This window comes from Halichoerus grypus, chromosome 10 (assembly GCF_964656455.1).
Source record: "Halichoerus grypus chromosome 10, mHalGry1.hap1.1, whole genome shotgun sequence".
Lineage (NCBI taxonomy): Eukaryota > Metazoa > Chordata > Mammalia > Carnivora > Phocidae > Halichoerus > Halichoerus grypus.
This window is the reverse complement of record NC_135721.1, coordinates 137460644-137475954: the sequence shown is the minus strand read 5'-3', so window position 1 is coordinate 137475954 and position 15311 is coordinate 137460644. Positions and strand designations below refer to the sequence as shown.

General features: G+C 56.4%; 1 protein-coding gene across 9 annotated transcripts in view; it reads right to left on the bottom strand.

The window, feature by feature from the left end:
* Positions 1-484: 484 nt before the first annotated feature.
* Positions 485-15311, bottom strand: part of OSBPL2 (oxysterol binding protein like 2) — a 39749-nt gene continuing 24922 nt past the window's right edge. For 8 of the 9 annotated variants that reach the window (XM_036105371.2, XM_036105376.2, XM_036105374.2 and 5 more), the window contains 8 exons: positions 11858-12040; positions 10281-10388; positions 9604-9693; positions 7540-7663; positions 6006-6134; positions 4850-4973; positions 3836-3926; positions 485-1806 (listed from right to left, as the gene is read on the bottom strand). In XM_036105371.2, the coding sequence (XP_035961264.1) occupies positions 1704-1806; positions 3836-3926; positions 4850-4973; positions 6006-6134; positions 7540-7663; positions 9604-9693; positions 10281-10388; positions 11858-12040 (952 nt within the window). In that variant the 3' untranslated portion in view covers positions 485-1703. The remainder of the gene's footprint in view (positions 1807-3835; positions 3927-4849; positions 4974-6005; positions 6135-7539; positions 7664-9603; positions 9694-10280; positions 10389-11857; positions 12041-15311) is intronic. The other variant, XM_078057354.1, reaches the window with a different exon arrangement.

The window sequence follows — 15311 nt, the reverse complement described above, 5'->3', positions numbered from 1 at the left end:
AGGTTAAAATCCATAAGCCGAGTGACAAGGGCCCCTTGGACGCACTGGGCCCTGGCGCCGGCTGTCCTGCCCCCCCTCCTCCGGCACCTGGGCTGGGCCTATGCCAACGCACCCCTGAGACCCGGCCTCGTCGGCGGACTTAAAGGCACAAAACTTGTTGGCCAATGACTGGTGGCTGTGAGAAATGGATTCATCCAGAAGAAGTCGTTAAAATGCCCTAAATCCTGTCATTTTAAATGTGTCCTAGGTTTGTGCCCTTGGACAATTTCAGCTTGCGCTCACCCACAGAGAACGAGCCCGGCCCCGGCCACAAAGGCCTCCCCACGCAGACAACCAGACACCCCAAAATCTGCTCTCGGAACAGCGTCCCCAGGGTAAACCCTGCGCCTCCGCTCATGTCCCCGTCGAGCAGATTCTCTCGATTCCTCCCACCACCCTGGCTTCCTGTGTCCAAAGCCACAAAATCAAGCCTTCAGAACAAGTATTGGCTTTTAAAAGTGTTTTAATTACAAATGTGATGTTGAAGCCTGGACACACAGTGACGACACCCTCTCAGGGAGAACCCGCCACTCCCTACATACGACTGCGTGTGGGCCTGAGTGTGCAAGCGTGTGCATGCGCTCAGAGGACAGCCTTCCGCTCAGAGCCCTGCTGCGCCCTGTGGTTGACATTTCTACAGAAAGACCAGTCACTTGAACAGATGTTTGCTAAAATGGACATACACCTATTTTTTGTTAAATAACTTTAATTACAGGGCTGTGAGCAAAGGCTGCCGCGGACCCTCCCGTGGGGCACACCCGCTGTGACTCGCCCACGTCTGAATGTGCATGCTGGGAAGACGGGGACACAGCTGGGAACAGTGACACTCTGTGACGTGGCGTGGCCTGCACTGACCAGGACGCCCTGGTGACAAGGGGTGTGGACGAGGCCAGAGGCGGGGCTCCCTTCACGGCTGGGAGCCGCCCAGGGGGTTCCGTCAGCACCCCTCCAGGTTTCCGGCTGTCCCAGGGTGTCATGGGAATGCTTCGGTTTGGACAGTATACAATTGGTGATTAATGCATATCTTGCTTTTCAGCAAAATACTATTCAAGTAGTTTTAACTTAAATATTTTAAAAGTAATCTTTACATTATCGAAGATTGGTAAAAAATACAGAATCTGACAACTTTTCATTTCATTCAATCTGATGCTTTGAAAATCTTCACTCTTGTATTACCATAATTCCTGGCCTGTATAAAGCTCTTCAAAGGATTTTTTTCAAGATCCATCTTCCCCTGTTATCGGTTCACGTTCAAAACAGTCTCAGAAACCCTTCTGCGTTACAAGGAGGACTATGGAGGGATTTATGACTAAAGGAGCCCCCCTGGTCGCGGACTTTAGTGATAAACTTTACAAGGAAGAGGGTGCCGTCAGCTACACAAGCCCAGCAGAGTCCCGTCACGGGAAGGGACCGCAAAGGATTTTCCTTTTCCACCCTTAATGAGAACATGATGATCCCAAGTGAAGCTTTATGAAGAGGCTGCAACAGCAGTAAAATGTTTGGCAAAATCAAAAGTTAATTAGAATAAAATCCTCGACCGGGGATGGTGCTGTCGCCACGAACATAGTCGTTGGAAAAGCCGGTTTCTGCTGCGACCAGAGCTCTGAGCAGCCGCTTGATGGAGTCCAGCCTGGGGTCCCGGGGCCCGGGGCCACTCCAGCCCCTCAGTAGATATCCGGGCAGCGTGAGAAATTCCGCTCAAAGTAGCCCCCCGTGTACAACCAGTCGGGCGTCCCCGTGTGTGGGTTGCTGCCCTGGTGGAACCACCTGCAACACAGACGAGGCACTCAGGAGGCGGGGGCACGGTCGGGGCCGTGGTCCCTCCCACGGGGGTCCCCATGGCAACACGCAGCCCTCAGTGGGCCGAGGCAGCCACTTCAGTTGAGAAGGCTTAACCACATTCTCACTCGGACTCTCCCTCTAAACAAGCCCGGGGTCCGCTTCACCAGCAAAACCTCAAGGATTTAACAGAAAACATGCTGGGCCATCAGCAGAGGCTGCCCGGCTGCTCAACAGCGCCCGCACCTTTCAAGGTGGGAAGGCGCACAGTGCTGCCTTCCCTCAAAGCCTGCGTCGACCTGGGGAGAGGGGAGAGCCTGCGGGCAGAGGGACAGTGGTGGCTGCCACCGGGCTGCGTTTCCAGCCGTGCGCCCTAGGAAGCCCCCGCTGGCTCCTGTGGGACACCTGTGCCCTGTGCAAACCACCATCCCCACCCCCCGTGCCCCTGCGCCTGCAGCCCCCCGCACCCTGCCCCGTGGCCCCGCACCCCCGTGCTCCTGCGCCTGCAGCCCCCCGCACCCCGCCCCGTAGCCCCGCACCCCCGTGCCCCTGCAGCCCCCCACACCCCCGCCCCGTGCCCCATGCCTGCGGCCCCCCACACCCTCGCCCCCCACCCTGTGGCCCCGCACCCCCGTGCCCCTGCGTCTGCAGCCCCCCACACCCCCGCCCCGTGGCCCCGCACCCCCGTGCCCCCCACACCCCCACGCCTGCAGCCCCCCCGCCCCTGTGCCCCGCCTGCAGCCGCCTGCACCCCTGCCCCCTGCCCCGTGGCCCTGCACCCCCGTGCCTGTAGCCCCCCGGCACCCCCACCCCGTGGCCCCACAACCCCGTGCCCCTGCTCCTACAGCCCCCCACCCTCCACCCCATACCTCCACTCCTGCAGCCCCCCTGCACCCCTGCAGCCCCCTCCCCCCTGCCCCTGCAGCCCCCCCACCCCACCCCCTGGGCCACCTCTACTTCTGTTGCACAACATGAAGACAACAGAGGACGCCTGCAAGTTATCATAAAGTGGATGTGGGGGGCTCACAAAGTAGAAGTCACCATCTTAGGACAAAATATCATTATCTCCACAATATATTTTTTAAATCAACCACTTAAAGAAAAACAATGAAAGATTAACTCTTTTCAAGCCTTTTCTGGGAACAAAGGCAATTCCAAATATCAAACTACTGAAAGCATGATACTAATCAAACTGGGAGCCCAAGCACGAAGAATTGGTTTTAAAAATGTTGGTCACATAACCGTCCCTGGAGGTGGTCGTCCTGGGCCTGGAGAACAATTACGACAAAGTATGAAGTGTGACTGGAAAGAATACTGAGTGAACAGCTCAGAACCACCTGAAGACTTCTGTAGGACGAACGCTTTAAGGTGTGTATTTTTAGTTATGCTCAAGTGTCATGGCACTTCCCTGACTGAACTGTGACTCTTAACAAACTACAAGTGCCCCCATTCTGTGGGGAGGCAGCAGGAGGCGGCCCAGGGCTGGCAGTGGCCGCTCCCCGTCTCCCCATCTCCCACCTGGTGTGAGCACAGGCGTGTCCTGACCTGCGGGCGCCCCCCAGGCACACGGGCTACACGCCCCCCCATCCGCACTACCTTGTCCCCGGCCGTGGCCGCTCAGGCCCCCTGTGCCACGTGGCAGGTGATGTGCAGAACAGCAGCCGTGCCCGTGGCAGGGCCACGGGGTGATGGCTAAACACACGGCTGCTTCTACAGCGCTGCCTTTCTGAAAGCTGTGTTTGCCTCCCCTTAATGGCTTGCTTCAGACTACGTTTCCTTTTAAAATGTGCCCTATTTGAGCGGAGCACTCAGGGTCAGACCCGCCGGGGACAGGACTGCGAGGCCCGGGTCTGAGCTGACCTGTGCTGGCACCGCGGGGTGCATGCTCGCCTCCTGGGAGACTCGGCCCGTCTGTGCCATGGGCCCCACGTTAATGGGACCCCGGAAGAGCTTCTGCTCAGCCACAGGTGCACGTGGGGCCCTCGCCACTGCCCCCTCCCTGCCACCGAGGCCTCACCTCGTCTGCCACTCGGCCTCTTGTTTGGCTCGCTCCCTCCGGGCCTCCCTCTGCTTCTCCTCTAGCCGCTCCTTCTCCTGGCTCGCCAGATCTGGGGGCCAAGCACACGGTCTGGGTCAGGAGTCAGGCTTGACAGTGAAGCTCCCAGCTGACCTCAAGCAGAGGTGAGCGCTAAAGGAAGCAGATGCTGGAACTGCCCCATTCCAGACCTGAGACGAAAGTCCCACTGGCCAGAAATGTCATCATCTGCAAACCAGACTCCGGGGCGAGGGTGGGGCGGTGCCCGGACACCAGCAGGGCTTCGGGGAGAGGCAAGCCGTGTGCCCCCACCACGCAGGGGCGCGCAGCAGAACCTGTGAAACAGCATCACGCAGGGGCGTGGTGAGGCTCACGGGCAACTCAACCCACAGGGCAGGGTCAGCAGGAGCCACTTCCTGTGGACGTGACCCACAGCTAGCTGCCACGCGGGAGCCCGAGCGCTGCTGCCCGGTTGCGAGTGCGAGCTCAGAGGCTGGCTCTCGAGAGCGGGGGGCTGCCCGCCCGCCCGCCTGCCCTGCACATTTTCTCCACTGAACACCAACCATGTAAACAAGTCCCAGGGCCACTTCAGACAGACTTCCGGGGGTGTCCCGGGCTCCTGGCCTGACCCAAGGCAGCGGGGGAGCGAGCACGTGGCCAGCTCCATCACACAGACACGTCCACGGTACGTGAGCCAACTAGCCTGGGACGTGGGGCCTATGCTGACTTTTAACGGACAAAATGTGCAATCTTTGGAACATTACCCTAATGTCTGTTGACGCTAATAATAAAACCTCGGGGACTTATATTTTGCACGCATTCTGTTTCATTTTTTCCTGTAATTTAATGCATCGTATTTGCAAAAGGATCAGTCTGCAACAGGCTAGAATTCTTAAAACTCTCCCAGCATGGAGGGCATGAGAAGCACTGTCCTGCACGTCCCCATCTGTCCACCTGCAGCCCGTGCGCCCCTCCCCCGCCAGCCCGCGTGCGCACCCATGTCGCCGTTCTCCATGCCGCGGATGTCGGGGCGCAGGCGGCAGTCCGTGGGGGCCAGGGTCTTCTCCATGCCGCTCTGCAGCTCATTGAGGCTGACGGTGAAACTGGTGAAATTGTACATCTGGAGAGAGACGCACAGAGGCCGTGACCACCAAGGTACTGGTTTCTGCGCACGGCTCACAGCTTGAAGCCGCTGGAGCAGCTGAGTGCCACCAGCTCCTGGGGACTGCCCTGCGGATCCCCCCGCCTGGATGCGGCCCGAGAGCCCCCAGCGCACCCCTGCCCCAGGCAGGTGCGGAGAAGGTCCCTGCCGCCACCTCAGATAGGGGTCCAGGCTGGGGGCCGCGCCAAGCCCGTGCTCCAGCTCTGCTCCTGGGGCCCAGGTGCACCCAGCGTCTGTGGGCAGCTCCACACACGGAGGGAACCAAAGGAGGGAAGAGCAAGCACTACTTGTAAAAGGAATTCCCTGAAAAGAAGTAAGGCTTTTTTTCTGTTCCGTCATACTATTTTACACCCTGCCGAGAGCAAACTGTAGCTATGCTACGTAATATGCACACGGGGATATTTTGTTTCCTTTTACTTATTTTACAGTGTTCTGCTACGTTAATAGGATGTGAAATACAATAAAAAACTGTATAACATGTTGTATGTGTAACTTACATTTGAACAAAATAATTAACAATAGATATTAAAATAAACTTATTACACAATGTTATTGCATTTATTAGTTAGCTTGTTATACGTAATACTAATTGTAAGTGTAATTTTCAAAATAACAAAACGCATTTAAACCTCTAAGTTGGTAAGTCAGAAAACAAGGTCTCAGACCGATTTGGAAGGCCCTTCAGGAAGACCCAGCCGGTGCAGGCTGTCTAGAGCAGGCAGTCATCACACCATGCGCGTGCCGGGGTGCGTCACGCCCACACGACATGTTGGCAGAGCGCAGCCTTCGCTGCCGGGAGGTCAGGCCAAGGCCAGGCCTCGGCTGGGGCTCCAGGAGGGCCAGGAGCCCCCACAGACTCACGCTGCAGCACGGTCCAACCCAGAGACACAGGGCCCCTCTGCCCTGGGACAACGGCCTGAGGAACAGCTGAGGGGCCGGGCCAGGGGTTGGGGGCACAGAGAGGCCCGGACTTGCGGGGGGCGTACGAACCTGGGCAGAGTTGGGGGGCCGAGTGTTGACTCTCCAGAGTAGCTTGCTGCCAGGAATGACCTGCACCGTCTCCTGAACCTCGGGCACGGAGTCGAGCACGTCGCCATCAGCTTTCTGGGAGCCGTTGTCCTGAAACACAGAGAACTTGAGACAGCCGGCCTGGAGGGAGAGCTACTCTTGAGCAACTGTCTGCCCAGCGACGGCCCTGGGCAGGGCAAGATGCGCTCGCCAGTGAGGAGATATGGTGGTGTCCTCTCTTCTGGGGCCCCCGAGAGAGCGCAGAGGCCAGCAGCTAGGCAGCGCTTTCCTGTGGGGAGAAGTGCACGCAGCACAAAGCGACGCTAGCAAGTCTGCTCCCCGTTGGAGGGGGCCATGCCTTCCCCAACAGCTGGTCCGGTTCAAGCTAAGGGTGGCTGTCCTGAGCCAGAGACCATCCCCACACGCTGCAGCTCTCCCTGCGGTCAATAACTGGCTCACGTCTGGGATTTCATGGTATCTCAGTGCTTCTAGACTGAACCCCAGCTGGAGACCACCTCTGAAGAAGATGCAACCACCACCTTACTTTTCAAACTCAGTGGGGCCTAGAGAAAGACGTGGGCCCCCACGTGGCTGTTCCAGAATGCTGGAGTAGGATGAGGTGGCCTCAGGACCCCCTAGCTGACTCCAACAGGGTTTGGTGCTATTGGCCTAGGCTATGCGGTTTGCTGCCAGAAGCTCAATAAAGGCCACTCGGGGATGAGTGTTCACGTAAAACCACCTCTCACATCTAGGCTACCCAAAGGACAATGAAGCCAAGCTAAGGCATTAAAAGCCAATCCTCAATGGATTTCCCGTTCTAAATCTGTGTGGTCTTTAAATGAAACTTTCTTTTTAAGTCAAAGAGCACCATTAGAAGAATGCCACACGGCCAGACACTGAAACCCTGGGGGAGGCCCAACACCTTTAGGACAGAAATACCAAACACTTTGGGTTTGGCCCATGACTTCTTACCTCAAAAAATCGGACATCTCTTTTGAACTACCACTTCTAGTTTGAAGCTCAAGAATAACTAGCCCTAAGATCATCAGAATTCCAAAGCTCCAGGGGAAAAGTATCTTTGCCAAAACTTTTCGACTGTGGAATATATTACCTGGCTCTCAGACCTAAAAACACAGACATGACACTCTCTTGATTTCTGAGGAGGGTCTAAGCGAACAAGGTTCAAGAAGACAGGAAGGGTATGAAGAAGCACTCAGAGCATAGGGTTCCCAGAGAGAAACGCAGGTGCACTTGGATTCTGCCAGGCTTAGGGGGGACGGGGCAGCACCAGGAACCCTAGCCTGGCCGACAACAGCCGCCTCTGCACGGTCAACATGCAGATAAACCCGAGCGCCACGCAGCGCCCAGACGAGCAGGCTCGCACCGACAGGCAGACTCTAGGACCCCACAGCCAGCCAGCAGAGGGAAGGCTGATGCCCAGCACTCCAGCAGCCGAAAGCCCTGCCCGCCCCCCCCCCGGCCCCGGGGGCCACCCTTGGGGAGAGCAACACCTTACCGGCTGTGCCCTGCTCAGCTGGTCACCTCTCCTCTCCCGTTTCTTGAAGGACTCATACGCAGCAGGGTCTATGCCCCACAAACACTCTGTCCATTTTCCATAGATCATAAAGAGCTTCTTTTTGCTGCAAAGGAAATTTTTATTTTATTTATTTTTTTAAAGTTTATTTTTTTTAGTAATCTCTACACCCAACTCACAACCCCGAGATCAAGAGTTGCGCGCTCTTTCAACTGAGCCAGCCAGGCACCCTGTCAAAGGGAATTTAATCAAAAATCATTCATGTAAACATGCAGCACCTTAATTTTGACCATGGAATAAATGCCCGTTCTGGCTTGTCTCCTTATAAATGTTAGGACTTCTCTGGACATAAGTGCAAAGAGGAAAATCTGCCTTTTAGGGTCCCTGCTCGGGCCTGATTCGCCAAAGCAGCAAAGAGGATGAGGACACATAGCCCCGAAGGGTGGCTGGCAGGGCCCCGCCACCCAGAGAAGGTGAGAAACGGGGCGTCTGGTGTCCTGTAAGGCTGCACTGCCTGTCTGGTCACCATCCCTGAAATGCACAAACTTCCACGCACTGTGTCCCCCCCCCAATAAATCACATCAATAGCCTTTCAATTTCAATATAACTGCAAATCAGATGCCCACATCATCACTCGCCTGCTTTTTTCATCTAATAATAATCTCTGGAGACTTTCCAGGTCAACCACCAGAGCACTCTGCCTGATTCCAAAAGGAATGCCAATAGTGTAGGACCGTTTTGTTTTTCTTTTTTGCATCCTCCTGCAGGGAAAGCACAGTGGCCATGCGTTCCCTGGAAATACTACTCTGCCAGGCGCGTGACATCCTGGGAGGGCACCCCTGTCTCAGAGGCTCAGCCTGGAAAACTAGCACGCAGGGACTGGTGGGGGGACACTCAGCCAGTCCTCACTCAGCAGACACCTTGGCCGACATGGTCTGTCTCCAAGAAGTAGAGCATTAGGAAAGAGCTCACTCCAATTTGGGATAGAAAACCAGAAAATCAGAACAGGGTTTGCAGCCCCTAAGGGCTGGTGAGCGTGGCCTCAAGGCATGGCACGGACTCCGCTATGGCCCGCGTCTGTACGCAAGCCGACCACGGTCTCTGCTGGGGTTGTTTCCACCAGGGAGAGGCTGTTCGGGCGCGGTCATGAAGAGAACTGCTGTCCTCCAAAGTCTGCGGGCTGAGTCCCGACTTACTTCAGTGGGCAAGGTGCTCAGAGTCTAAAGCCTAAAAGCATCTCACAGGCCATTTGAGCAGGTGACCTTCTGCTACCCAAAGAGTAGGAAGGAGGAGCAAAAGCACCCACTGCTTTACATTGGAAACTTGTTTCTAATTAAAAATGTGTAGGGGGCTCCTGGCTGGCTCAGTTGGTAGAGCACGTGACTCTTGATCTCGGGATGGTGAGTTCAAGCCCCACGTTGGGTACAGAGCCTACTTGTAAAAAAGAAAAAAAAATGTATGGCTTTCGGAGCTGGCAGGAGTTTCATGACATTATATAAAACCCAAATTCCTTACTGGGGAAAAAAAATGGGAAATTTGAGACCAAAAACATAAGGTAAGTAACCCAAAGGAGAGAAAACCCCAGAAAATCTATTGTGGACTCTGACCGTTTCTCTGCTCACAAACACTTTAAAAGCCCCTCACAAGCGAGGGTTGGAGCTGTGCCGACGACCGGTAGCAGGCGCTGCTAGAGAGGAGGAGACCCGCGCTCACGTTTCCAACCTCAGCTCTGGTTGCAAAGCCGCAGGATTAGCTCTCCGTGAGGACACCTAATTTCCTCACGTCCATTTTATCAAAAGAAAACAGACACAGATCTTTCATCCTCAAGAGACGGACGGACAGACCCCACTCACTCACAACCCAGAGACTACACTTTAAACTAATCCTTCGTCCCCTTGCAGACTCAATAAGGAAATGTCTTTTCTAAACAGAAGAGAGTCATCGTTTTTCTCTCCCGCGAACAGACGTCACTGGCATGACGGCATCGCTAACAAGGTGCGCGCACGCCGTAGGAGCCCGGGCTGAACCGTCCGTGCGCAGACCTACTTTTTGTCTTGAATGTGCCCCTCCACTTTGTGAAGTTCTTTCCCGAACAATCCACAGGGTTTAAAATGAAGCACACACTTATCTCCAGTTCTGCGGGGAAAACAAACACAGGCTTCTGTTGTGTGATGAGAAATGGCCGGGGGAGGTGAACGGGGAAAGAGAGGCGGCCAGGGTGGGGGCGGCGGTGGGCATGTGGGGGAGCTCGCTGCGCTGACCGAGAGGTTCCAACCCTGACGGAGGCACGCTTCAGTACAGTCACTAAACATTACCTAAGTTTCCAATTTAAGTGGGTGAATTTTATGATATGCAAACCATATCTCAATAAAGCTGCGGGAAAACAAAGCCGATAGGTCATGAGCTCCTAGGAAGAAGGTTTGGACAGTGGGTAGCGTTTGAGGATGGTAGTGACTTTCTCATCTGGGAATCACACCATCCTTCAGTGTAGTTTAAAATTTCAAAATAAATTCACTATTGTGACTAACACGAAAACAGGAAGCAACAAGGGGCACCAGACACGATACGAGCACCGACCAGCACCCGCGCCAGGGGGCACTGGGCCCGGCCCTCCGTGCAAGCAACACACACCCCGAGGACGGACACAGCGCCTCCTCGAGGACACAGCGCGTCTGCACGTCCCACGTGTCCTGTGACCATCACGGCACCTTGGGCGCTATTACCTGTGGTTTACAATCTCCACCGTCCCATACTGCTCTATCCAGAGCTTCCCGATGATCACGTTATGTACGCAGCAGGTGGGGTTGGTCCAGGTGTAGGCCTCATTGTGTCTGGGAAACATGCCAGAAAACAAGCAAGTCAGAGGCCAGCAAAGCGAAAGACGCTGCGTGACCTAAGAAGCGAAATACCAGACAGAATTAAACCATAATTGCCTTAAAACCTGTACAAGAGCCAAATATTGCTTTGAACTCCCTCCAACGGTGGCGATTTATTTAGCATTTGTTTGAAATTTATTTCTGCTTTCCTTTGTAGCATCAACAAAGCTTTCTACTGAAATGTCAGGACAAGTTAATAAGCGACAGGAGACCACCGAGACAGAGAGACACGGCTGTCCTGGGAAGCTGTGGGCACACCAGCCCCTCCACCAGCAGAGCCGCACGCCCCGGGCCGGCCCAGGGTTGTGGGGAGCCGCTCCGTGGCAGGAACGCTGGGGCACATGCGACTGCTGGGAACAACCTTCCAAACACCTTTGCGTGTACTCCTCATGCTCCCCAAAAGGCCTGACCCAAGGAGAAAGCCCCACAAAGGTGGATCGAGGGCACAGACCCGTGTTTCGAGGGAGGCCGCGTCAGGGAGCCGTACTGAAGGGCAGAGACCAGCTCAGAGCAGAAGTGTTCAGGATAAATACCTGGAACCCCTCAAATTTCCAGGGGGAACCCAAACGCATTAATCAATAAGGTTTGCCACGTTTCAGTTCTGCATGCCTCACCTCAAGAAAGCAAAGACCACCGCAAGACAGGCACGCTTCCCAGAAAAGGGGGTGCCCTCACTGGGCCCGGAGATGCACGGGACTCAGGTACTGCTATTCTCTGGCCACCAGCCACGAAGCAAAACCGATACCAGATGCTTCATTACAGCAGGCTAGGTGAGCAAGACTAGCGCCTCCGAGAACCAGCAGCTCTCTGCGGCCCGGACCCGTCTAACAATGGTTTTGCAACATCCAGGCAATTGCTAGAGACTCGGCTGTTGCTTTGCGAGATGTCTGAGCAACACTGCATGGGGGAGCATTGGGATGAAGGTTTAACGGGTCTGTGGGCAGCCTCCAGGACGCCCCTCAGTTCCCTACCTCCTGGGATTCAGCCCGCGTCTCTCTCCCGCCCTCAAGCAGGGTTGGTCTGTGTGACCAATGGGGGTTTAAGGTTAGGGTCACTTCTGAGATGAGGTCATAAAAGACCCCATGGCTTCTGCCACCTCAAGGGGCCCTGAGCCAGGGCGGCCTGCTATGCGGCTCCCCGGTCCCAGCCCTCAGGAACCGCGTGGGAGGGCAGACGGTGGCTGTTGGAAGTTCCTATGTCCGGGAACAGCTAGCAGCAGCGGCGATGAAGGCGATTCAGGTCACATGGGGCGCACAGCAATCAGGCGTGCGAACCGCACCCGTCCCGGGGAGGGGTCTGACAGGGAGTCCCCATCTGAAGGGGCTCCTGCAGTTGGAAAGGCCTGAACAGGGAAAGGCTGTGACCCCCCCACACTGGAAGGAAGAGTCTGCATTTCTGTTCAGGTTCCCGGCCGCCGCACTCACTTGAGCAGCTCCAGCGTGATGGTGCCCCGGGGCTCGGCCTCCACGCTCTTGCCCCAGAACTTCAGCTTCGGGTAGATGGAGCCGTGAAACAGGAAGTCCTGATTGAGGCCTTCTGAATAAAATGCACTAATGGGGGGGTGGTGGCTGACCTGTTCCGATATGAATCTGAACCCTAAATCTTCCCTAGGCACAAAAACAAGAGGGGAGAGCGCCACATCAGAGACCGTAAAATCCGACAAAGGCCGGCTGGCACGGCAGGCCCACCCCAGCCCACGTGTCCAGGATGGGCACTGAGAAAGGCGAACGCACGCTCCATGCCCCCCCCCAGAGGGCAGACATGTCCACCACCTGCTCTCTGACAGCCTAATGCTGACACCCCACACAAACACACACACTTGCACACACATCCACTGTGCCTCTGGGGCACATCTGAACACTAGACAGAACGCGGAATAGTGCGGAGGGGCCTCTTCCACCCTGACCCTCTGCTCACAGCTCCCCCCTCCCCCCCGGAACATGCAGATCTAGATGTGTCTCTTGGAACCAGGGACGTAGAGGCCCCGATACCAAACTGCCATCTTAGTCCTCGAGGGACGCCCAGCGCCTAAGGGGGTTCTTCTCTAGCCTTCTTCTAAGGCTTCTGGAAGTTTCGTGATGGAATGTCTGATGCCCCAAGACACTCCTGGCCAGGAAATAGGATTTTTAGTACACGCTCTTTTTCAATAAAAATGTCAGTTTTTAATTGTTCCGGAACTGTGAATACACCTACAGTTGTAGTCATTAAAAATTATAAAAGCTAAACCACATAATTACTAACTTAACTGGAATCAGAATTTCTAACCGTTACAGAGAAAGAAAAGTTGAAAAATTTGATTTTAAAAGGTTGCCTACCAAGGTATGTAATTTACAAAATGAACACTTGTCTAAGAAAAGAAAGTGCTATTTTTGGTTCTACAGGAGCAATCTGTAGGGAAAAAGACACGGAGCATGACTTGGTTCAGTTACGTAGCTCCTCAAACAGGAAGACCCCGCAGGGCCCTGCCCGCAGGGGACAGGCCACACGCGCGACCTGGACACCCGGACGTGACACACGGCACCTGCAAGGTTAGGAGGAGGGTTCGTCTCTGTCAGTGGAAACTGGCTCAACCCCTGAATGAAGTTCCTGGAAAAGACGAATAGGAAGGTGTGTCGCACCGTGTCCAGCATCTCGGGGTCATTCACAGTCTTTTAATCCGTATTGCTTGTCTCCCGTTGTCTAAAACTTCTTTTATATTATGTTTTAATTTTTCTTTCCGAGATATGTTAATGGTGCTTTTGAATAAATGAAAATACTAACAATTTCCTCAGAGCTAGACAAGGTCAGAATCTCGACCACGGCAGGGAGTAACTGTCGCTCAAGAGGCGTGATTCTAGAAAAGAAAGAACTGTCCACGTGAATTCAGAACAAAATTTCCCTGAAGAGTGACTGTCGGGGCAGGTTTTTCCCTCAGGTGCGCCTCAGTTTCCCCGTCTCTGAACTGAAGAAGGAGGGACTTGCCCTCTTCACCCAGGGTCCCCTCCTGGCTGCCGTCGCCCGCGAGCACACCCCGTGGCAAAACCGTGCCTTCTGACCCGCCAGCCTTCTCGAGGGAATGGGATTTCGAAAGCAGGTGCCTGAGCACTCAGTGCCAGCCAGCCGGTCAGTCCCTCAGAACAGCGGGCCGCTGCCCCCAGCGCCAGCAGCATGCAGTGGGGGGGGGGGCCACGCGGTGGGGGGCCACGCGGTGGGGGGGGCACGTGGTGGGGGGCACATGACGGGGGGCCCACGAGGTGGGTGGGGCCACGTGGTGGTGGGGCCACGTGACGGGGGGCCACGCGGTGGGGGGCCACACGGTGGGGGGCCACGCGGTGGGGGGGCATGCGGCGGGGAGGCCACGCGGTGGGGGGGCCACGTGACGGGGGGCCCACGAGGTGGGTGGGGCCACGTGGTGGGGGCCCACGTGGTGGGGGGCCACGCGGTGGGGGGGCCACGCGGCGGGGGGGGCCCACGAGGGGGGAGCCGCGAGGTGAGGGGCAGCCAGACACAGGCGAGAGCCTGACACTAGACATTTCTGTCACTTCCCCAGCTGCTAAGGGGTCCCCATGAAGACGTGCGTGGCTACGGGTGACGACTGTGCCCGCAGAGCTCAGAAACCAGGCCCGACGCGCCCCTGCACACGCTCGTCAGCGCCGCCAGCGCCCAGAGCGCGGCCTGGCTCCCACAAGCGCGTGCTCACCTTTGAAGCACCGTGATCGTCACCACGCGTTAGTGAGGGCAGCAAAGAGCCCGAGAGGCACGACCTGAAGGACTCTAGAGCCCAGACACCAGGGACCACACCGCGACGCGCACGCACGTCAGACGGCACACGCGGCGTGACCCCGCCCAGGCGCGTCGTATCGTGGGGACACGAGGACGGCACGAGGTGAGGTGGCAAGTGATACAAATTAGCAGTCACACCGTGTGAACACGCACGACACGCGACACACGGAGGAAATCCACCAAAACATTAACCCTACAGGATCACTGACTCATCTCACTTTGCTCCGTCTACACGCTTTCCACAAGGAACATGCTCTATAATTAAAAAACAAACTTTTATTTAATAAAACATTCCAATAAGCTCTCCACAGGACCCAGGGAGAGGTGGAGTAAAACTACTCTTGCCGTCGCCAAACGGCCCCACAGAGGACTGCGCACGCTCATGCTCCCGGAGCCCCACGCTCACACTCACGTTCCTGGAGCCGCACGCTCACACTCACGCTCCCAGAGCCGCATGCTCACGCTCACGCTCCCAGAGCTGCACGCTCACGTTCCTGGAGCCGCACGCTCACACTCACGCTCCCAGAGCCGCATGCTCACGCTCACGCTCCCAGAGCTGCACGCTCACGTTCCTGGAGCCGCACACTCACACTCATGCTCCCAGAGCCGCACACTCACGCTCACACTCCTGGAGCCCCATACTCACGCTCCTGGAGCCGTACGCTCACGCTCACACTCCCGGAGCCCCATACTCACGCTCCCGGAGCCGCAGGCTCACACTCATGCCCCCGGAGCTGCACGCTCACGTTCCTGGAGCCGCAAGCTCACACTCACGCTCCCGGAGTCTCACACTCCCAGAGCCCCACGCTCACGCTCACGGAGTCACGGCCCGGGCCGGACAGCTTGCCCTTCACCCGGCTGATCCCGTGATGGAGAAAGACAACACTGCCGTCAGCTTTCGCTCGTGTGGTCTGGGGGGTCAGAAGAGCACCCCAAACAGGCCAGCCCACCCTCCCGGGGCCCCCACCAGGACCGCCACAGGCAGGGCTGGTCCTGGGGGTGTGTGTGGGCCTCAAAGACGGGGTCAGAAGCTGGGGGCAGGCTGGGGAGGGCCCGAAAGGAACTCTACCCAGAGGGCTCTCAGTCGCCCCGGCCCCTCGCCAGCCTCGGGAGGCT